Genomic DNA, 22,068 nt, shown 5'->3' on the forward strand with positions numbered 1-22,068 from the left:
AGCCCTGCCCCGAGGGCCGCCCCACGAGGGCGGAGGTGCAGGAGGCCTGGCCACAATGGCTGTATCGTGAGCCAGGCCCCAGCGGAAGGGCGGCAGGGGCCCAGCCAGGAGCCGGCTCCGGGCTCGGGAGAGACCGCGGGAGCTTCGCCCGCCCGCGGCTGAGGCCGGCGGGCATCTCCGAGGAGGTGCAATCTAAGCAGAGCTTCCAAGGCCACATGGAGACACTAGGAAGCTTCTGATGAAAAGAACTTGGGGTTTGGGAGAACTAGTGTCTGGAAGAGCGCGCCCCAGGAAGGAAGGCGAAGCGGGGCGGGGCCGGGGCCGCGGCCAGGCATCCACACGGACGTCTTCTGCCGACGCTCGGCAATTCCTCCCCCACCTCCAGCCTCAGCCTCAAGCTGGGCTGCTCCGGAAACAGCCGAGCGGATCCGGAAACAGCCGAGAGGACCCGGAAGCGGTGAGCTCGGTCACCTGGGAGTGTGGGATCCCGCCGTTTGCGCGGAGGCAATGGCGGCAGCTGCGCCGGCGGCCGCGGGCGAGGATGGCGGGCGACGGCGGCCGGGGACCGGTACGTGAGGACGTGTCGGTGCACGCGAGGGGCGGCAAAGCCGGAGGCGGGGCCGAGCTCAGCAGCGGGCGGGTGGGGGGTGGTGAGGGGGAGACGGGAGAAAGGGGCGGGGTCTGGGAACACCGGCGGGTGGGCGTGGCCTGGCGGCCCAATGGGTGGGGCCAGCTGAGAGGTGGGGCCCCGTGAGTGGGTGTGGGCGGGGCCAGGTGGGCAAGGGGCGGGGACTTTGGAAGGGAGGGGTCATGTCAGAGGAAAGAGGATTGGCTGAACCGTGGGACGGAGAAGAGGCGGGACTGTAAACTACAGGTCGAATTAGGTGAGAAGGCGGGGCCCGGTAAGCGGGCGGGTCTGGGGAAGGGGCGGGGACCGTGGTCGCAGTATTACTAGGTCGCTGGACTTTGGGGTTCGGTGGCCCGGGTTATTGGGGGTCCTGGAGTGATGGGAAGAGAGGCTGATTCTTGTTCCCCACAGTGCTTGATCCCCAGCCCCAGGAGGGCGCAAAGGCTGAGGCAGAGGCTGAGTCAGGGGAACTCTGCCGACTTCGAGCTGAGCTGGCAGGCGCTCTGGCGGAAATGGAGACCATGAAGGCTGTGGCCGAGGTGAGCGAGAGCACGAAGGCGGAGGCTGTGGCTGCGGTGCAGCGGCAGTGCCAAGAGGAGGTTGCTTCCCTGCAGGCCATCCTGAAAGGTGAGTCAGGGTCGCTTCGCAGACTCTCCATCAGCCCCACAGAGGGGAGTGCGTGACCAGAAGAGGGTCAAGGGTTCCGATCAGCTGTAGGGGGTGGGAGGGTAGGTTAGCAGGGCTGCCTAGCCCAGGGCAGGCCTATGGGCCCAAAGGAAGGGGCACCCTGTCTGATGTGCACAGTGGCACTGCCTGGGCTGGCAGCAGCTCTGTCAGTTCCAGCTGAGTTTAGCTCTGAGCTCTTCCTGTTCCCTTGCCCCCTGTCATTTCTTGTCCCTCACTGATCAGCCCTGAAGATGAGCAACTTCTCAGTTCCCGGAAGCTCCTTCATTTGAGCCTCTGGGCTCCAGACTCAGCGTTGGGCCCTGCCTCTTTGGAGTCTAACCCTCTGGTTCCCTTCCCTCCCCAGCACCCTTACATCCGCACCGGCCCTGCCACACACTCTGCATCGACTTCCCTGTATGTACTTGGGATGAAGCACCATCCATTGCCCCAGATCCCGTAGCTCCTTTTTCTGTTTCGCGCTTCTCCTCTGGTCAGAGGCCAAAGTCTCTGAAATAGCTTCCAGTCCTGTCGCCCACTCTGCTTCCACAGCCACTGCTGTAGTGAGGCTCTGGACAACTCCCCCGGACAGTCACTCCAGCCTCTCACAGTCTCCTTCTGTAATCTGGCCTTCACATTGGCTTCCAGGGTACACTTCCTTTTTTTAAGTATATTTTTATTGATTATATTGATTTCAGGGAGGAAGGGAGAGGGAGATAGAAGCATTAATGATGAGAGAGAATCATTGTGTGGCCGCCTTTTGCACGCCTCCCGCTGGAGATTGAGCCCACAACCTGGGCATGTGCCCGTACTGGGAATCAAACCGTGACCTCCTGCCTCATAGGTCAATGCTCAGCCACTGAGCCACGCCGGTTTGGTCAGAGCACCTTTCTAAAACTCCCACCCCACCATGTCATTTACTTTTCTAACAGCTGCTCCACCTTCAGACTTCTGGGGCTGTATTTCCCACATCTCAGGCATCCACATACTATGTATGCAACGGGGTTGTCTCCTTGTGTGACTTGCCCTGTTACCTGCTTAATATTTGTCCTTTAAATAGGTCCACTTTTTAAAAAAAGTACATACATTTATTTTATTAATCCTCACCCGAGGATATTTTTCCATTGGTTTTTATTTATTTCAAGGAAGCTTTTTTTTTTTTAAAGATTCTTTTTTTAAAATATCTTTTTTATTGATTTCAGAGAGGAAGGGAGAGGGAGAGATAGAAACATCAATGATGAAGAGAATCATTGATTAGCTGCTTCCTACTGGGGATTGAGCCCGCAACCCAGATATGTGCCCTTGACCGGAATCAAACCCAGGACCCTTCAATCCACAGGCTGACATTCTATCCACTGAGCCAAACAGCTAGGGCTCCATTGATTTCTAGAGAGAGTGGAAGGGACTGGGAGAGACAGACAGAGAGAGAAACATCAATGTGAGAGAGACACATTGGTTGCTTCCCACACGTACCCCAACCAGGGCTGGGGATTGAACCTGCAACCGAGTTACGTGCCCTTGACCAGAATTGAACCTGGGACTCTTCATTCCACAGGCTGATGCTCTATCCACTGAGCCAAACAGGCTAGGGCTTATATACATTTATTTTAAAGGAAACTTTCTGTCCCTATAAGAAAAACTACCCTAAATCATCATCATAACGACAATGATAATAATAATTGAACATATCATAACAACCACGTTTATAATAATGGCTGACGCATATATGCCAGGTACTGAGCTAAGTGCTTTTTGAGTATTTAACCTTTATAACAGTTTCTATGAAGTAGGAACTGTTATCTATCTCCATTTTGCAGAGGAAGCGCTGAGGCCCAGGGGGGTTAGATAACTTGCCCAAGGTTCTACAGCTAGAAAGCCACAGATTTGAACCCAGGTGGTCTGGCAGCAAAACTTTTTTTAAGAGGATATATTATAAATTTATTCTTTTTTTATTCTTTATGATTTTAGAGAGAGGAAGGGAGAGGAAGAGAGAAATAGAAACCAATGATGAGAGAGAATCATCAATTGGCTGCCTGCTACACATCCCCCCTGGGGGTGTGACCCAACTGGGAATTGAACTGTGACCTCCTGGTTCATGGGTTGATGCTCAACCACTGAGCAATACTGGCCGAGCTCAGGATATATTACAGATTGTTGTAGCAATAACTGCGTTCACACCATGCAATAAAAATACATTAATAAAAGTAAGTAAATAAAAGTACCAGTACATTAATCAAAATAAACAAGCTTTTGTAGGTTCTAAACTGAAGGATGTTCTTTTTTCCCCTGCAGAATCCTTAAAACCTGAGGCACTTAAAATTTGTTAGCCTTTCACCCTAGGTTTGGATAGAGCGTCGGCCTACGGACTGAAGGGTCCCGGGTTTGATTCTGGTCAAGGGCATGTGCCTGGGTTGCGGGCTTGATCCTCAGTATGGGGTGTGAAGGAGGCAGCTGATCAATGATTTTCTCTCTCTCTCTCTCCCTTCCTCTCTGAAATCAGTAAAAATATATATTTTTAAAAAATTGTTAGCCTTTCTACTGAGATGTGAATTAGACACAACAATGAAAAAAAAGGTTAAGAGACCAGTTATCTGTTATGGATCATTCCAGCTTTGTTCAACCGTGACTGGAACTCTTCTCATATTCTCATTTGTTCTCCTGATAAAGCGTGCTGCCTGGCTATTGGCTGAACTTTGGATTTGGCAGAATATTTACTTCTAATGTTAGTACACACTAAAATAAGTATGAAAATAACAAGAAATATATTAGATACTGATTTTTGTTGGTGTATGTTGATACGCATCTGTACATACTGTTACTGGTCTAAATGTGGACTGGGTATCGTATCCTCGGCATTATGTGTAACACCCTCCATATGTCATCTCCTTCGATCCCTCAGCAGCCCAGTGGCGTAGTCATTAGTGTCCCCATTTTGCAGCTGAGGACACGGGTGCGGGGAGGCTAACACTGTCCAGGGCCATCTCTCCACAAGGCCCACCGTCTTAGTGTAGTCACTGTGGTAAATTGTCTCGCCCAGTGCATTAGTGTTGGGGAGCCCCCTGCTCACCCACGGCGGCGGGGGCGGGGGAGGGCGGGGGGGGGGCAAGCACTGACCCTGCCCCTCCTCCGCCTTCCTGCCCCGCCAGAATCCATCAGCAGCTACGAAGCCCAGATCACTTCTCTGAAGCAGGAGCGGCAGCAGCAGCAGCAGGACTTCGAGGAGAAGGAGCGGGAGCTGGGCCGCCTGAAGCAGCTGCTGTCCCGCGCCCACCCCCTGGACTCCTTGGAGAAGCAGATGGAGAAGGTTGGGTGTGGGACAGCCTCCTCCTGACCCCACTGGTGGCCGTGGGGCAGAGGGGTGCTGGGGTGCCGCTCCCAGATCATTGGGAGCAGGGCACCCAGTCATCATTCTGGGTGTCGCGTATGCTGGGTCCATACTGAGCAGGGTCTTGGCCTGCCACTTCCTAGTGGCTTTACTAGGTTCACTTACCTCCAGAATGAAGGACAGTCGTGTAGGAAAAGGGAGCTAACCCTCAAGGCTACTCTCACACACGAGGCACTCTGGTGACTGCTTGGCTGAGTCAGGCTCCCTCTTTCCCCTGAAAACGAGGCCCATTAGACCCATTTAACAGATGAGTAAGATGAGGCTTAGAGAAGTTCAATAATTCTCCCCAGGTTTTGCACATGGAAAGGAGATTTGGGACTTAAAAATCAAAGCCATCTGGTTCTAAAAATTTTGTTCTGGAAATAGTATATCACTTCCTTTGTTATTGTTTTCATTATTAATAATAGTAGGAAGCACATATTACCAAATTCTTCATCTTTCAAAGCAGGTTCACATCGTTACCTCACTTGATCCTCACAGCAGCCCTGTGAGGTAGGTACTTAGCTCATTTTATGCATGAGGAAACCGAGGCCCAGGGAGAGCGAGTCAGTCGCCAACTAGACAGACAGGTCAAAACAGGAGCCCAGGAAAGGAAGGTGCCTAACCCACACCTTCCCAGCAGAGGCTGCGGCTTGGTTCGGGGTGTTCCTCCGGGAGCAGCTACCCAGGGCGGGGAGGAGAGGGCTCTGCTGATGGAGAGCCACCTGGGACGGGGGAGGGGCTGAGGCCTGGCCCAGCTCCTGCGTGTGGCCATGGTCAGTCCACAGCCTGGGATCTCAGAGTGGATTCCGAGGCTTTGGATGGATCCAGAGTATTTGTTTGGGCCACACAGGCTTGCCCTGCCTGTTGCCATGGTTCACATAAGAGATTGGAGGGTTAGACTGAGCTTGTGGTTGTTTTTTTTAACGTTTTTATTGATTGATTGATTGATTTTTTTTTTTTAGAGAGAGAGAGACATCAGTGTGACAGAGAAACACCCATCGGTTGCCTTCCACACACCCTGACTGGGGATCAGGTCTGCAGCCAGGGTATGTGCCCTGATTAGGAATCGAACCTGAGACCCTTTGGTCCATGGGCCGATGCTGTAACCACTGACTCACACCGGCCAGGGCCGCAGGGCCATTCTTGCTGACCGAGCCCTCCTGGTAGACGAGATGGCCTGGTGACGTGGTGAGGTGTGGCTGTCCTCGCTCAGAGGAGCCTGTGTTTCATCCTCCTGGAGACGTTATGTTCAGCAGATCCCAGACTTGGAAAGAGACCAAAAAGAAATAGCCAGCAATATGGTGGTGATTGGAATGTGGGAGGCATATTGGTTAGGGTGAGGTTTGGAAACCCAGGTCCGCAGTGGCTCAAATAAGAGAGATGCTTATTTTCCTAAGGTCCAGAGGTAGACGTTTCCAAGACTGAAATGGCAGCTCAGCTCTTAGGGAAGCTGCAAAACTGTTGTTCTCCAGAGCGACTGAGATCTTGCTCCCCGGTATTTGTCATCAGTTTGGCTCACATAAGCTCCTATAAGAATTTGTTAACAAGTCGTTAGGAACTCAGGCTCCTTCTGTGTTGCTGTGTAGCCATAGGTAGCTTACTACCTCATGTCCAAGATGCCTGCTTGAGTGCCAGCCTTGCCCACATTCTAGCCGGCGAGGAGGAGGAGGAGGAGGAGAGGAGGAACGCACACCCTTTAAGGAGTTGCCCTGAGGTTGCACATGGCACCTGCCTCCATCTCCTTAGCTGTAACTTAGTCACGTGGCCATGTTTAGTTACAGGGAAGCTGAGAAATGTGGATAGTATTGTAGAATATAGGCTGTGTGGCCAGGTTAAATGTTAGTTTCTATGATAAAAGGGAAACTGGATATTGGGGAAGAAATATGGCGAGCAGGTGGGAAGAGAGTCGCGACTCTGGCCCCTTTCCCTACCACGTGCCCTGGGGCAGGTCTGGAGCTCCAGACGCTCTGTGATCGCCGATGGGGGTGGACAGGGCTTTCTTGGGAGGGTTTGCGGCTGATGTACTTGGAAAGAAAGCTCTGAGCAGACCTGAGGGGTCCTGCAGTTGGGAGGGCAACTGTCGCTGCCCAACCCCCCCTTCTTCAGGCCCATGAGGACTCGGAGAAGCTGCGAGAGATCGTGCTGCCCATGGAGCAGGAGATAGAGGAGCTGAAGGCAAAGTTGCTGAGAGCGGAGGAGCTGATTCAAGAGATCCAGGTGAGGGGAGGCCAGGGGGCACTGAGGGAAGAGGGCGCTGCAGGACCCTGTCCCCCAGCCTCTCCCCTGACCCCCTTCCCTAGAGACGTCCCCGGCACCCCCCTTCCCTGCATGGCTCCACGGAGTTGCTGCCTCTCTCCCGGGACCTGTCTCCCCCGCTGGAGCCTCTCGAGGAGCTGAGCGGAGATGGGGGTGCAGCGGCCGAGGCCTTCGCCCACAACTGTGATGACAGCGCCTCCATCTCCTCCTTCTCCCTCGGCGGCGGGCCCGGCAGCAGCACCTCCCTGCCCCGTGGCCGCCAGGGCCTGAGCCCCGAGCAGGAGGAGACAGCCTCTCTGGTGTCCACGGGCACCCTGGTCCCTGAGGGCATCTACCTGCCCCCTCCTGGTTACCAGCTTGTCCCAGACACCCAGTGGGAGCAGCTGCAAATGGAGGTGAGTGGAGTGGCAGGGTGCCCGTCTGCCTGCGTGCGTCCACCTCTCCCTGCCCAGGCTGAGCCAGAGCTGGGGATCCACAGTGAAGAGAGAACTCCCTCCCTCCTGGCGCTTCCCCGGTGAGGGAGCCAGGCCCACACATGCACAGGGACACAGCACCTGCACTCGGGCACATGAGGAAGTCAGTGTCCCCGGTGAGGCCCAGGGGAAAGGAACAGGTCCGGCAGTGCTGGAGACTAACCTGGGAGGTGACAGAGAGGCGCTCCCCGAAGCGTGGGGGCAGAAGGCACCGAACGTTCAAAGGCCCTGAGGATGGATAGACCGTGGTGTGTCTGAGGGAGGAGAGAGATGAGGTCAGAAAGGAAGGCAGGCCCAGGGGTCAGCCTCAGCGCACGGGGTGTTCGGACAAGGAGCAGTGGGAAGCCTGAGGGGTTTAAACCACTGAGAGGCCTGCCCTGCTTTAGGCTTCACATGACCGCTTGGGCCTCGGTGTAGGAATGGGCTGTGGGGGGGAGGCAACAGGAGAGGCGGCTGGCTAGTTGGAGGTGCTTGACATCGTTTTGTTTTTGTGTCTGTTTGTTTGTTTTTATTGATTTCAGAGAGGAAGGGAGAGGGAGAGATAGAAACATCAATGATGAGAGAAAATCATTGATCGGCTGCCTCCTGCATGACCCCTCCTGGGGATTGAGCCCGCAACCCTGGCATGTGCCCTTGACGGGAATTGAACCTGGACCCTTCAGTCCGCAGGCCAATGCTCTAGCCACTGAGCCAAGCCAGCTAGGGCCTTGACATAGTTTAGAACAGTGATGGCGAACCTATGACACCCGTGTCAGAGGTGACACGAGAACTCATTTTTTGGTTGATTTTTCTTTGTTAAATGGCATTTAAATATATAAAATAAATATAAAAAATATAAGGCTTTGTTTTACTATGGCTGCAAATATCAAAAAATTTCTATATGTGACACGGCACCAGAGTTAAGTTAGGGTTTTTCAAAATGCTGACACACCGAGCTCAAAAGGTTCGCCATCACTGGTTTAGAAGAAGGTTGTGACTGGGACCAGGAGATGGCAGCAGAGATAAAGAGAAGTGGATGTGGAATCTACTTTGGAGGCAGATTGGCAGGGCCTGCTGGTGGGTTGGACTTGGGGAGTGGAAAAAAGAGAAGGGTCAGCATCAATTCCTGGGCTTTGGGCTTGAGCAACTGTGAGGATAATGGCACCACCTACTGAGATGCCAAAAAACAAAGCGGGGGGGGGGGGGGGGGGGGGGTGCGAGGCATAAGAGGCGTGGTGAGGGAAGGCCTTCCCTGGAGGTTGAGACAGGCCAGGTCTGTGGCAGGGGCGGCAGCTGCAAAAGGACCTGGAGAGCATCAGCCGTGAGCGGGATGAGCTGCAAGAGGGCCTGAGGCGAAGCAATGAGGACTGTGCCAAGCAGGTGGGTGCAGCCTCTGCCCCAGCCCAGCAGGGCCTCTGGCTGCATGCCTTCTCCTGGGCCCCAGCCTCACCCTTGCCCCCTGCTATCCACAGATGCAGGTGCTCCTGGCACAGGTCCAGAACTCAGAGCAGCTGCTGCAGACCCTGCAAGGGACCGTGAGCCAGGCTCAGGAGCGGGTTCAGCTGCAGATGGTGAGGGCTTGGGGGCTGGGGCAGGAGTGATGGGAATTGGTTGGGGGGGGGGGGGGGGCACATGGAAGGTCAAGGCACCTGTCCTGCGCTTGCTGCACCTGAAGTTGGTGCCAAGTGGGTGAAAGGGTTTCCCGGGTACCTGGCACTGTGGCCAGAGCAGGGGCTTGTGTTCAGAGCGAGCCCACGGCGCACCTGCTGCGGGATCTGGAGCTGATCCCACAGGCTGGGAGCCGCAGCCTTGCCGCCGTGAAATTGAGACAGTGGGACCCAGCTCAGAGTCATGAAGAGTAAAAGCAGGGATGGAGAGACCAGATACGTCCCAGCCCAGACGAGAGCGGTAGACGATTGGATTGGGCCAGGTGCCAGGTGCGAGGCAGGAAGGGGCAACCTGGGAGGCCGAGGGATGGTGCGCAGGGGGCCGCTGCCCTGGACTCTGCCCTGTGGGAATCGAGCTCAGTGCTGCCAGGTTTTCTGTTTGTCAAGAGAAGCCAGAAATATAGGTATTTGTGTGTCGTCTACCAATTTTTAGACTTAGCAACTAATTTAAAGTAAAAACAAACAACATGCACCAAATAAAGCAGCCGACATGGTTGGTGGCTGCCACTGCGTGACCCCCAAGTCGCTGAGAAGGCTGAAGGAAGAGGGGTCAGGGTGTGGCCTCCCAGGGGCCTGGAGACACCTGGTCCCCTCATCGCGCACTAACTCTCCATCCCCAGGCAGAGCTGGCCGCCTCCCACAAGGGCCTGAGCCACGAGGTGAAGCGGCTGACGGAGGAAAACCGAGGGCTCCGGGCCGAGCAGCCGCCGTCTTCAGCCCCCCGGGTCCTGGAGCTGGAGGGCCAGGAGGAGTCAATGCCCAGCTCCGTCCCGGTAAGGGGGGTGCAGGCACCGGAGCCTGGGGTCCACCCTGGTGGCACCTCCTCCCTGTGGGACTGGGGGACAGATCCAGGCCGCCGTGTTTTCACTGCGTCACCTTGGCCGGCTCACTGGGCTTTGCTAAGGCTGTCTCCTCACCGGAGAACGGGACCAAACCCCTTTGCCAGCATCGCCTGAGGAGAAGATGAGCGCACAGAATGCTCGATGTGAGAGAGCGGTAATTTGGTTTATTTTTAAGTGACACGAGATCCACAACGTTGAATTCGTCACAATCTTTGGTTCATAACAGCTATCATCATTGGTCTGTGCATGGTCTTTGTTGACATTATTAATTTGTTAAAAACATGAAGGTCGCCCTGGCTGGGTGGGTCAGTGGCTCGAAGCATCATCCCATTCACCAAAAAGGTTGTGGGTTTGATTCCTGGTCAGGACACATACCCAGGGGGCGGGTTCCATCCCCGATCGGGGTGCATAAGCGAGGCAACAAATTGACGTTTCTCTTTCACATCAGTGTTTCTCTCTCTAAAAAGCAATGAAACCTCCTCGGGTGAGGATTTTAACAAAAAGTGAAGGTCGCTGGGAGCCCTTGCCCATCCTGAAAATACAACTTGTATCTCCTCATGTGGACCCTTACTGCTTGGCTCTGCTTCCACCTTCCTGAGTTTGACCACCCCCTGCTCTTTTTCGGTGCTATTTTTATTATGAGCACACGCCTCCCTAAACAGTGGAGTGCTGACCAGTTCGTTGTTTGTGAGCGTTAGGAAAGGGTATCTTGCTCGGGGTAATCCGGAACTTGGCACCATTCCTCACGGGCCTCGGCCGGGGCATGTGCTTGCTGTGCGACGCTCACTGCTGGGTCATGTACTGTCTCCTCGGCCCATGACGAGCTGTCCCCGCTTTTAACAGATTCCTCCCTTCCTCCCCTGCCCACACTCCCCGTGTGACTGGTGACCCCCGCTGCCTTGGCCCTGCTGCCACACCCAGCAGGTGCTTTGCCCTTCCAGGAGCTGAAGCAGCTGGTGCTCCGTATGGGGCAGGAGGCCAGGGCCCACCAGCGGGCCCGGGAGCACGAGGCCGAACGCCTTCGCATTGAGATCGTGACGCTGCGGGAGGCGCTGGAGGAAGAGACGGCGGCGAGGGCCAGCCTGGAGGGGCAGCTGAGGGGGCAGCGGGAGGAGACAGGTGAGAGGAGAGATGAGCTCCCTCACTCCTGCTCTCGGGGGTTTGGCCTCCCCACAGGGGACCACCTGGGTGCCAGGTGGGGAGAGAGATGGAGTGAGAACAAGCCTTAACCTCTCTCTCTTTCCTTCCCACACAGAGGTGTTAGAGGGTGAGTATAGGCTGGAGCCGGCAGGGCTGGGGCTGGGGCTGCGGCCGGGGCTGGTGAAGGAGGCGGGCGTGGGCCTGACGGCTTGTCCCTGCCTCACTTCCTAGCCTCCTTGTGCAGTCTCAGGACAGAGATGGAGCGGATCCATCAGGAACAGAGCAAGGTGAGGCAGTCAGGCCAGGCGGGATGAGGGGCCGGGGTGGCAGAGTGGAGGAGACCCTAACCGGCCCCTCTGCCCTCTGTCTGCCTCAGGCCAGGCAGCAGGAAGCCTCGAAGCAGCCACCAGGGTCAGGCCCCGCAGAAGAGGTCAGTCAGGGCTGGCGTAGAGGGACCCTCCCCTGGGCCACCCTCTCCTGCCTGGCCCAAGGTTCCAGCCTCGTCCTGTCCCCTAGGCTCAGCTCACAGACCTCCTCTCAGAACAGAGGGCAAAGGTGCTGCGGCTGCAGGCCGAGCTGGAGACCAGCGAGCAGGTGCAGAGGGATTTCGTGCGCCTGTCCCAGGCCCTGCAGGTATGGCAGGGCCCCTCACCACCAGGCTGCATGACTCCAGGTGACGTGTCCTGGGTCGCGCAAGGACAGTCTCCAGGTAGAGGAGTCCTCTTCCTCCTCCTGGGCTGGCGTGGTTCTTTCCTGAGCTACTGCTCCAGAACGTTAAAGCTCTGTGTGTCCATCTCTGTCCTCGTGGGCAGCCCAGGGCCAGGCACACGGCCGTGCCGTGTGCCATTTATCACCTGCCCTGCCCGCTTCCTCAGGCTGCCCTTCCAGGACCCCTTTCTTCCTTGAACCTGGTCTCACTACGGGATGGGGGAGGCGGGGCTACATTTGCCCACCAAGGGCCTCTGCTTGCCTCACTGGGCCCGCAGGTGCGCCTGGAGCAGATCCGCCAGGCGGAGAGTCTGGAGCAGGTGCGCAGCCTCTTGGACGAGGCGCCGCTCAGGGACATCGGGGACGTCAAGGACAGCTGAGGGCCAGCCCCACCCCTCGGGGAGACTGCCTTCTCCACTGCAGAACCAGGAGGCCTACGCTTTGGGGCTCTCAGGATGAGTCCTTCTCTCAGCCTGGGGGGAGCGGGCAGGGCCTCCTCCCGGGAGTGGCTGGGCCTTCTGCTCCCAAGGATGACACTGGGTGAGGGTCCCAGCTCCCTCCTGAACCAAAGGTGCAGGCTCAGCCCTGCGGCTCTCTGGCTGCTATGCTGCCTCCTGGGTCCCACCCTGGTGCCCCTGTCCCCCAACCAGACTGCCGGCCCCTCCCCTGCTCCCTTCCCTAATCCCAGCCAAGCTGTGGGTGGTGGCGTGGAGCCTCCCTCCACATGTGTGTCCTGGACAGACAGCTGCTTTCTGGGCTGCATGACACTAAGATGCTTGTCCCCAGGGGCTCGACCAGGCCCAAGATGTGCATGGAGGCAAGGCCAGACTTTTCTGTCATTTATTTTCAATAAATAAGCAGCTCAGCTCAGTCGGTCGCCTTGTCCCTGCAAGCCCCACGTGGTTGGGGAAGGGAGGTTTTTACAGGGAAAAAGGGAGGTGGGTGGCTGGGTGGGGAGGCGAAGGGAAGGGGACATTGTGTTTATAAACAAGAATGTCGAGAGGGAGAGGGGTGTGGGGTCTGTGCCACAGCTCTGGCTAAAGGTGTGTCACTATCAGGATGGGGAAGAAGGGGCAAAAGGACTGGTTACTTCCTTCTTTCATCTTCTGGATCTGGAAGGAGAAAAGGAAGGGTTGAAGCAGGTGGCGGGAGAGGAAGAGTCCCTCCCAGGCTCCAGGCTCCCCCCCCCCCCCCCGCAGACTCACCTGGAGGGTCGCTCAGCAACCCCCATACCCACCTTGTGTCCCCAGATCCCACTCCCAACCACTGCAGCCCCAGCGGCAGACAGCGCAGCGCCCAGCCAGCGCAACGCAGCGCAGCCCAGCAGACAGTGCCCGGAGGCCAGGGCAGTGCGAGCCCGCAGAGGAAGGGCAGCAGCCCGCCCCTGCGTGGAAGCGCGGCAGTGGCAGTGTGCGAGCGCAGTGACCTCGGAGGCCACCCGAGGGGGAGAGGGGTCAGGTGGGGGCACAGCAGCTGGGGGCAAGGACAAGAAGGGGGGCGATACCTGTGACACGGTTCAAAGAGATGGAGGAGGGGGAACGGGTTATCCTATGGCCAGAGAGGACAGAGAGACAGCCGTTATTGGGGGAGGGTGGGTGTGGAGGGCCTAGAGGGCTGAGGAAGTCGGGGCACCAAGGAGGAGGTGTCTGCACCAGACATGGAGGGAGGAGGGGAGGAAGGACCTGGGTGCGCCTCCCTGGTGGACAGTGGTCCTGCCAGGACCGAGAACACGCCCACCTGAAAAGGAAGAGGGTGGGGGCGGGCGCCTTCGCAGCGCAGAGAGAGGGGCTGTGCTCAGGGCCCGGGGCTGACAGGGCGCAGAGGAGGGAAGCCGCTTACCCTCCAGATAGTTCCGAGCAACGAACTTCAGGAGCTCGTCGAGCCCGATGACAGGCAATGAGATCTTGAGGACCATGAGCCACTGGGTCACGTCCAAGGCCCGGAGCTTGAAGATCATCTGAGGGGGGTCAGAGGCAGTGAGGACAGTGCCCCCCGAGGACCCAGCACTGCCCAGCCTCCTTCCCTTTGTGAGCTCTCAGTCACAGAGGCTCCCCGGGGGAACGGGTGCCTGGCCAGAGGCGGCTCACCGGCAGAGGGTCCACGTAGAGAATGAGGAAATGGAGGGACATGGAGAGGCAGATGGAGCCCAGCAGCCAGATGTTCACCCAGGGCGGCATCCGCACCAGGGACTGGTTCTCAGAGAGGCTGCCAGCGGACGGACAGGCCGAGGCAAGGGTGGGAGACACGAGAGAGTGGTGAGGCAAGAGGAGGGGTGGAGGGCAAAGGTGTGTGTGGGGGGACGGACAGGTCCTACCTGTTGAGAGCATTGCACATCTCAATGGTGACCAGCACAGACAAGGCCATGGTCATGGGCTCAGGGGCCTCAAAGATCTCACACTCCACACCCTCAAAGTCGGGATTGTCCTCGGTGCACTGCATGAAGTGAGTCTGCAGGGGGAGGGGAAGGAACTGGGGTCCCACGGAGGCCTCGGGGCCACCCTTCTGCTCCCCGTCCGCCTCCGTCCTCCCTCTTCAGCCTCCCTACCAGCTGGCTGTAGGTGACGTGAGGCCCGTCCTCTGCGTACAGGAACCACCAGGCAGCCGCTCCCACAGTGGCTGCACCCACGTAGCCTGCGGTGGGGAAGATGGGGGGTTGGGGGTCAGGGCTCGGGGGATGGGAGGCATCAGGATGACCGGTGGCTGTGAACAGCTGGCAAAGAAGGAGCAACGGGGGTAGCTGCCCTGGAGGGTCTGGCGTCCCGGAAATGGGTCCATTTGGAAGGTTGGAAAGGATTGTGGGGGTCTCATCCTACTCACCCCCAATTGCCATGTAGCGGAAGAAGAGCCAGCCACTGATGAGGGGCTCCTTGGGGCTCCGGGGGGGCCTGTCCATGATGTCCAGGTCCGGTGGGTTGAAGCCCAGGGCTGTGGCCGGGAGCCCATCAGTCACCAGGTTCACCCACAGCAGCTGCACAGGGATCAGGGCCTCAGGCAGCCCCAAGGCGGCTGTCAGGAAGATGCTGCCAGAAGGAGGAGGTCATGTCGTCCTGCTCCCAGACCTGTGGCCCTCCCCCACCCGGCTGGGTCCTCCTGGACGCCGCCCCTGGCCGCTCACCAGACCACCTCGCCCACGTTGGAGGAGATGAGGTAGCGGATAAACTGCTTCATGTTGTTGTAGATGGCCCGGCCCTCCTCCACGGCAGCCACGATGGTGGAGAAGTTGTCATCAGCCAGCACCATCTCGGAGGCGGTCTTGGCCACGGCGGTGCCGGAGCCCATGGCGATGCCGATCTCAGCCTTCTTCAGAGCAGGGGCGTCGTTGACCCCATCGCCCGTCTGCGGGGAGAGAGAAGGTGGGACCTGGCCCCTCCCACCCCCCTCCTGCATGTGACCAGGGCCCTCACTCGGCTCCTCCCTCCCCGGCTCCGAGCTCCTGAAGACAACCGTCCCAATGGACCCTCAGCAGACTGCCCCATGCCAGGCTCCACGGCCCGCCTGGGCAGGACTGTTGGCTCCTCACCATAGCGGTGATCTCATCGTAAGACTGCAGATACTCCACAATCTTCGACTTATGGGCAGGCTCCACGCGGGCAAAGCAGCAGGCGCGACGGCAGGCCTCCCGCTGCTCGCCCAGGGGCAGGTCATCAAACTCCCGGCCAGTGTAGGCTCGGTCTGTCACCTCCTCGTTCTCCCCAAAGATGCCAATTCGCCGGCAGATGGCAATGGCTGTGCCCTTGTTGTCCCCAGTAATCATGATCACCCGGATTCCGGCATCACGGCACAGCTGGATAGAGCCTGTGACCTCCTTTCGGGGAGGGTCCAACATGCCTACCACGCCAACAAATGTCAGGTCCATCTGGGGAGGCAGCAGAGAGCGACAGGATCGGTGAGGGACTCGGGAAGGGAGCCGGGAGGAAGCTCTCAGGAGCTGGGCAGAAAGGTCTGAGCTGGGGAGAGCTGACTGGGCCTAGTGTTTAACCCTCAGCGGGGCAGGAAACCCTCCTTGCTTACACGTCTACCTGCACCCTTGGCAGTGCCAAGCCCATTGTAAGTGGCAGACTGTGTCTTTCACCGAAGAACTTGAGCTGGGGGTGAGGGTGGTGCTTTCTGCTTTCCGAAGGGCCATTCACTTGGTCTACAACTTGGAGCAAATCTGTGTGAACGGCCACGCCGGAGTCCCCTCCGTAAGGTGAAGGGAGTGGACTGGTGTTATTCAGAGAGCCAGTCCACTAGAAAAAAGGAGCCTGTGCCAGAATGCAGGCCGCTGGGCTGCTGCTTGCATCAAGAAAGCCATGATGGAAATGTGTCAGCTGCCCCGAGTATGTGCGCTGACTTCTGCTCTGTGTGCTCATCGCCTTACCTCATCACGCGCAAAGCAGCACTAAGGTTCTTTCAAACTCTAACCTCCTGTGATTCTAGGACCCGGGACAAAGGACAGGTGGAGGAGGGCGTGAGGCAGATGACGCTGGGACAATGGGAGTCCATCTGCTCACCTCGTAGTCCATGAACTTGGTAGAGTCTTCCAGGATCATATCCTCTCGCTTCGGGGGCGTGTCCCGGGTGGCCAGAGCCAGGCAGCGCAGGGTGTCCCGGCCAGTGCCCCACTCCTTGATCACAGTCATGATCTTCTCCTTCATCGGCCCTGTCATGGGCACCCGGGTGGTGCCGACTCGCACGTAGGTACAACGGTCGATGACCCCCTCGGGGGCACCCTAGGAGACCAGACCAGCATTCAGAGAGGACTGTCTTCTTTCCAGGGCACAGTAAGAGGGCGGACAGGAGAGGGGCTCAGGCCCAGACAGAAAAGTCTGGGGCACATTCTGATTTCTGACCTTGACAAACATCTTGTTGCCTACGGCAGCCCGGGATTTGGCGGGAGAGCAATAGACAGACATGGACTTTCTGTCTCGGGAGAACTCCAGGGTGAATTCCTTCTTCATAAGCTGGCGGATCACCTGTTGAGAGGAGATGGGAAGCGGGAGGGCAGACATGAGGCTGCAGGAAAAGAGCGCTGATGCTGTGCTAGAGGGAGGAGTCCCAGGCATAATCAAAAGGCTGTGGAGGTCGCAGGGACCCCAGGCTGTCAGCTGAGTGGCACCCACGGCACACCAGGCGAGAATTCCGCAGCCACTGCGGCCACTGCGTTACAGTGTCCGGCTTAAAGCACAGCAGAAACGAGATGGCAGTGTGGCACTGCCCACGGAACACTCAGTGATGGTGGCATGTTCTATGCTAGGAACGACTGAGCGTGGGACATGGGGCTGGTGCAACTGCAGAACCGAGTTTTCACTTATATTTATTTTTAATTAATTTACATTTAAACAAACACGTGTGCTTCTAGAGACATGTACTTAGGACAGTGCAGACCTAGTGCCTGGCATGAAATAGTAAGTGTTCTATAAAAATGAATGAGAGCCTGTCACCAAATGCATCATGGATTTTTCTCCATAAAATAAAACAAAACTAAAGATAATAATAAAATAAAAATAAGTTGATGTTTACTTTATCATTTGTGAATTAAAAAAATATTATCATTTATAAATGATTAAAATAGGTATCAAGTAGCCCTGACCGGTTTGGCTCAGTGGATAGAGCGTCGGGCTGCGGACTGAAGGGTCCCAGGTTCAATTCCGGTCAAGGGCATGTACCTTGGTTTCGGGCACATCCCCAGTAGGGGGTGTGCAGGATCGATCAGCTGATCGATGTTTCTCTCTCATCGATGTTTCTAACTCTCTATCCCTCTCCCTTCCTCTGTAAAAAAATCAATAAAATATATATTTTTTTAAAAATAGGTATCAAGTATCTACTGAAACAAAAATAGATCCAGAGACATAGAAGCATCGAATAGACCATCCAACCTCAGAGGGAAGGCAGGAGAGGGGGGGTGGATAAGAGATCAACCAAAGGACTTGTACGCATGCATATAAGCATAACCCATGGACACAGAGAGTAGGGGGGTGAGGGCATGTGCTGAGGGGTGGGAATGGCCGGGGAGAGGTCAACGGGGAAAATGAGACATATGTGATACTTTAAACAATAGAGAAATTTAAAAAAAGAGAGTGGTGATGGTTGGCACATTAGAAGCCCCTGAAATGTACACTTTAATGGTTAAAATGGTGAATTTTATGTTAAGTGAATTTACCTCAATAAGACAAAAGCACAAAGTTAAAAAAATATGTCTACTGACATATATATGAGCATCTCGCATATGAGACGGTGCTGTGGGGAGCATAACACCCCAGAGGAATTCAGTGTTTCACTGAGTAAATATTAACAGCAAGAACTCAAGAGCGAGGGAAACAGACCAAGGGGAAGTGAAAGGATGTGCAGTGGTCACATTTCGCAAACCCTAAATCAGGTCTCGGGATATAATTAAAACAAGTGTGTTTCTAGAGGCAAAGGGGTAATAACTGCAGTCGGGGCTGCCCCAGGCGGTTTCTGGGTCCAGCTCTATGCCTTTTCAACTAGGGAGGGGCAGGAGGAAGTGATCTTAAACGAAGGAAGGGATGCTGCAGCTGGTGGCGGAAAGAGCACTCCTGGTCTGGGGCAGCGGGTCCTTTTCAAAGTCAGCCTGACCCAGAGAAGCTGAGGAGTGGCCACCGGTCTGAACTGGTTGGGGTGCCAGCATGGGACACGAGGGCCTCCCCAGCCCGACAGGGGGCCTCTGCTTCCTGAAGTTCCTGGGGTCCTGCCTGGCCCAAGCGATGGGGGTGAAGGACCCCGTGGGAGGGAGCAGCCAGACTCACCGAGTTGCAGGCGTTGGCCCTCTCCACCTTCGAGAGGCTTCTCACGTCCGTGTTGAATACATTCATCTTCTCTACGAGGGTGGTGAGTGCCGTCTCGGTGGCCTCGCCTACCTTCTCATAAACACCTTTGGCCTGAGAGGGCAGAGGAGGAAGAGGAAGTAGGTGCCTGGGCTCCTGGCCCCTTGCTCCCACCAATCCCACCCACCTTCCACCTAGAAAGGGAAGGAGCAAGCCACTCCCTTCCCCTTACACCGAGGAAAGGACTGGTACCAGGGACCCCTTCCCGTGCCCCTGCCCTGAGCCGGCGGCAGGGAAGGAGGGCTGCTTCGGGAGCGTCGAGTTACCTCGTTGAAGTCCAAGGAGGAGTCATTGCAGAGGGCACAGATGGTGGCCAGCTCCACCAGCCCATCATACTGCCCCGCCCGGACTGGCTTATCGTTCTTCAAGCTGGCAGCGGGGTGGGGGGAAGGAAGGAAAAGAGACAAGTGGAGAAGAATAGGGAGTGAGATGCAGAGAGAGCAAGGGGACAGCAGTGAGGCACAGTCCGGGCGATGACAACCAACTTGGAGGTCAGGTGGGACAGAGAACAAGGTCAGGGAAGGAAGAAGAGAGAGGAAGGAAGACACAACTAGAGGGGGGCCCAGGGAGGAAGGTGGGTGTGCGGAGGCGCGAGGAGCTGAGACGCGGGGGACTTACACCTCTCCTTCAGGAGCGTAAGTGGAACCAGTGATGGAGAACTTGTTCAGCACGCAGGTGTCTCCTTCCACCTTGTCGATGACAAACATCTGCGGGAGAAAGAGGGGTCTGTGCAGACGCCTGGTTCCCTTCCCCTGAAGGCACCGAGGGGCCGAGGCTCGGAATGTCCCTCTGCCCGCCACCTGCACAAACCAAGTGAACTTCCTACCACCCTCCGACTTGCCTCTTTTTTCTCCCGGCATCCCCCCTCCCACCACTCCCCTGCAATCTTCTCTGTGATTGGTTACTGGCCTTAGCACAGAAGTGAAGACGTGCACCGTAAGTGGTGGGGAGGGGGGCTACAGTCCACCTGTTCGCACAGGACCCATAGGTAGCTCCAGCCACCAGGGCCAGATCTTCTAGTTTTGCAGGAACAGCTAGAAATTTCGGTCATTTTCCTATGAAATCTCTGGACTTTGAATGCGGGCAATGAATTCATTTTTATAAAACATGACAGGAGCTCAGCTGCACAAGCCTGTGGCCTGGCGCTGAAGCCGGTGCCGTGGAAGGAGCAGCATCTGCAGTACTCCAAGGGAGCACCCACTGAACCAGAGCAAGTGTGGAAGGGACGGCGCTAAGACATGTTCCGAGACAAAGGGGTCTGTGGTCAACTAAGTTTGGGAAACTCTGGGCTAAACAAAGTGAAATCCACCCTCTTTACAGTCGGCCTCTGAGGCTTTCAAATGCCAAGAGGCATGTGGGCCTCCCCAAGGGGCCAAGGGTACAGCCCTTCCTCCCCTGGTCTGACCACAGAGTCCCCAAGTCCCAGAACAACAATTTCTATTTAATGGACATGCTATTCCAAGAGCTCCGTTTAGGTCGGGGATTCTTGGCCAGGGGGTCTATGAACTTCGATGGCAAAAAAAGAAGAAGACAAGCCCCGGTCAGTATCTCAGCTGGTTAGAACATCGTCCTGATACGCCAAGGCTTCAGGTTCGATCACGGTCAAGGCACATACAAGAATCAACCAATGAATGCATAACTAAGTGGAACAGCAAATCAACGCCTCTCTCTCTCTCTCTCTCTCTCTCTCTAATCAATTAAAAATGCTCACACTTAAAAATAAAGAAAAAAATAAAAGAAGAAATCTTTGGTTTTCTCTCTAACCGACATTTAGCATTTCCTTCCAATTATGAATGCAGGCAATGAACCACAGCTTCAACATTACGGTAGTTCTTAGACCCACTGCCAGACTTGCTACTTAAATGCGTTAATAAAGAAGCAGAAGTGTTACCAAATTGCAAATCTGTTTTTAAAATAGTTTGATAACTGTGCTTAAATCATTGGTTTCCTCTGTGATCTGCTCTATTTTTAAAACAGAATCCTAAGTATTTATTTTATTTATTTTTAAAATATATTTTTATTGATTTCAGAGAGGAAGGGAGAGGGAGAGAGATAGAAACATCAATGATGGGAGAGAATCATTGATCAGCTGCTTCCTGCATGCCCCCTACTGGGGATCGAGCCCACAACCAGGGCATGTGCCCTTGATGGGAATCAAACCTGGGACTCTTCAGGCTACAAGCAGATGCTCTATCCACTGAGTTAAACCAGCTCGGGCCCTAAGTATTTGTTTTATACATTTCAAATATTACGCTGAGAAGAAGTCCAGACTGCCGGAGAGCCCTGGTTTGGGAAATGCTGCTCGAGATGAGTGTGGCCGGTTCCCAGGGCCCTGCTGTGGTCGACCATTCTGGAAGGCAGGCTAGTGTACAGGCAGGGGCTCTGGGCCAGACAGACTTGGATTTGAAACTCAATTCTGCTACTTCTTACTTGGGCACTGAGTTTCCCAGAGCCTCAGTCTCCTCCTCTGGAAAGTGGGGTAAGTGAGACCTTTCCCCGTCGGGGCTGCTGTGGGGGATTAGAGATAACGCAGGGCCATGTCTGGCTGGGGCAGAGGGGCCTCTCGGACCCCCTCCAGAGCTTGCAGGGTGGCACTCCATCTGCCCTCTGAGCACTTCTCTCCAGGTCAATAAGAAGCGGTGAGTGATGAAGGGCAGCCCTATCTGGGGAGGCTCATTGCACAGGGCAGTCCCTGAGCGGGCGGGCCTGTGCTTCTCTGACCTTGCAGACAGACATCTGGTTGGTGGTGAGGGTGCCTGTTTTGTCGGAACAGATGACAGAGGTGCAGCCCAGAGTCTCGACAGAGGGCAAGCTCCTCACGATGGCGTTTTTCTTTGCCATCCGGCGGGTGCCCAAGGCCAGGCAGGTGGTGATGACGGCAGGCAGGCCTGTGGGGGGAAGAAGTCGAGTGAGGGATTGATAATAGAGATGGGAAGGAATGGCCCCCAAAAATATCAGGCCCCATCCCTGGAACCTGTGGATGTTACCTTATTTGGAAAAAGAGTCCCTATTGACGAGATTAGCAAACGGGGCGAGAGACCGCCGTACCTTCTGGGATCGCAGCCACAGCCAGGGCCACAGCGATCTTAAAGTAGTAGATGGCGCCACGGAACCAGGAGCCCCCATGGACGGGGTCGTTGAAGTGGCCAATGTTGATGAGCCACACGGCCACGCAGATGAGAGAGATGACCTTGGAGAGCTGCTCCCCAAACTCGTCCAGCTTCTGCTGCAGAGGGGTCTTGTCCTGCTCTGTGGCGGCCATTTGGTCTCGGATCTTCCCAATCTCGGTGCTCACACCAGTCGTGGCCACGATGCCGATGGCCTTGCCAGCTGCAATGTTGGTGCCCTGGGAAGGTACCGGCAAGGCAAGGAATCAGGCAAAGGACTCCAACTGTGAGACTCATTTCCTTTCTTTCTTGTTTTTTTAAGGATAAAGAGAACCTTTATATTTAAGGATGGGAATGATTATTTGGAAATTTAAACAGCGAGATTATACAAGATCTTTTTTTTAAAGAAACAGT

General features: G+C 55.8%; 2 protein-coding genes across 3 annotated transcripts in view; one reads left to right on the forward strand and one right to left on the reverse strand.

The window, feature by feature from the left end:
- RABEP2 (rabaptin, RAB GTPase binding effector protein 2) lies at positions 1–12,593 on the forward strand. Of its 2 annotated transcripts, XM_070413461.1 has the most exons (14): positions 23–568; positions 1,040–1,255; positions 4,438–4,595; positions 6,765–6,875; positions 6,959–7,309; positions 8,651–8,746; positions 8,839–8,937; positions 9,654–9,806; positions 10,817–10,994; positions 11,131–11,142; positions 11,247–11,302; positions 11,392–11,445; positions 11,532–11,648; positions 12,002–12,593. In XM_070413461.1, exons 1-14 carry the CDS (start codon positions 508–510, stop codon positions 12,101–12,103), a joined length of 1,764 nt encoding a protein of 587 aa, XP_070269562.1. In that variant the 5' UTR covers positions 23–507; the 3' UTR covers positions 12,104–12,593. The 2 variants fall into 2 exon arrangements, with proteins under 2 accessions (XP_070269561.1, XP_070269562.1); XM_070413460.1 differs by having other exon boundaries at positions 1–568; positions 11,532–12,094.
- The window catches only part of ATP2A1 (ATPase sarcoplasmic/endoplasmic reticulum Ca2+ transporting 1), a 16,105-nt gene continuing 6,584 nt past the window's right edge, over positions 12,548–22,068 (reverse strand). Inside the window, exons 8-23 of the mRNA XM_070413451.1 lie at positions 21,596–21,893; positions 21,269–21,435; positions 19,166–19,254; positions 18,814–18,916; positions 18,470–18,601; positions 16,556–16,678; positions 16,217–16,435; positions 15,244–15,579; positions 14,839–15,059; positions 14,541–14,743; positions 14,269–14,354; positions 14,038–14,171; positions 13,811–13,928; positions 13,563–13,680; positions 13,228–13,271; positions 12,548–12,835 (exon numbers count right to left, since the gene is read on the reverse strand). Coding sequence (XP_070269552.1) covers positions 13,267–13,271; positions 13,563–13,680; positions 13,811–13,928; positions 14,038–14,171; positions 14,269–14,354; positions 14,541–14,743; positions 14,839–15,059; positions 15,244–15,579; positions 16,217–16,435; positions 16,556–16,678; positions 18,470–18,601; positions 18,814–18,916; positions 19,166–19,254; positions 21,269–21,435; positions 21,596–21,893 — 2,352 coding nt within the window. The 3' untranslated portion in view covers positions 12,548–12,835; positions 13,228–13,266. The remainder of the gene's footprint in view (positions 12,836–13,227; positions 13,272–13,562; positions 13,681–13,810; positions 13,929–14,037; positions 14,172–14,268; positions 14,355–14,540; positions 14,744–14,838; positions 15,060–15,243; positions 15,580–16,216; positions 16,436–16,555; positions 16,679–18,469; positions 18,602–18,813; positions 18,917–19,165; positions 19,255–21,268; positions 21,436–21,595; positions 21,894–22,068) is intronic.

The sequence above is a fragment of the Myotis yumanensis genome, unplaced genomic scaffold, assembly GCF_028538775.1.
Source record: "Myotis yumanensis isolate MYYU_CA2020_CCGP unplaced genomic scaffold, mMyoYum1.0.hap1 SCAF_4, whole genome shotgun sequence".
Lineage (NCBI taxonomy): Eukaryota > Metazoa > Chordata > Mammalia > Chiroptera > Vespertilionidae > Myotis > Myotis yumanensis.

Bases quoted from the DNA above. Each gene is read 5' to 3' on its own strand.
- RABEP2 (XM_070413460.1), top strand. From the start codon at position 508: ATGGCGGCAGCTGCGCCGGCGGCCGCGGGCGAGGATGGCGGGCGACGG. The intron at 7,310-8,650 runs GTGAGTGGAGTG...GGTCTGTGGCAG, and splicing joins GGGAGCAGCTGCAAATGGAG to GGGCGGCAGCTGCAAAAGGA. The intron at 11,446-11,531 runs GTCAGTCAGGGC...CCTGTCCCCTAG, and splicing joins GGTCAGGCCCCGCAGAAGAG to GCTCAGCTCACAGACCTCCT.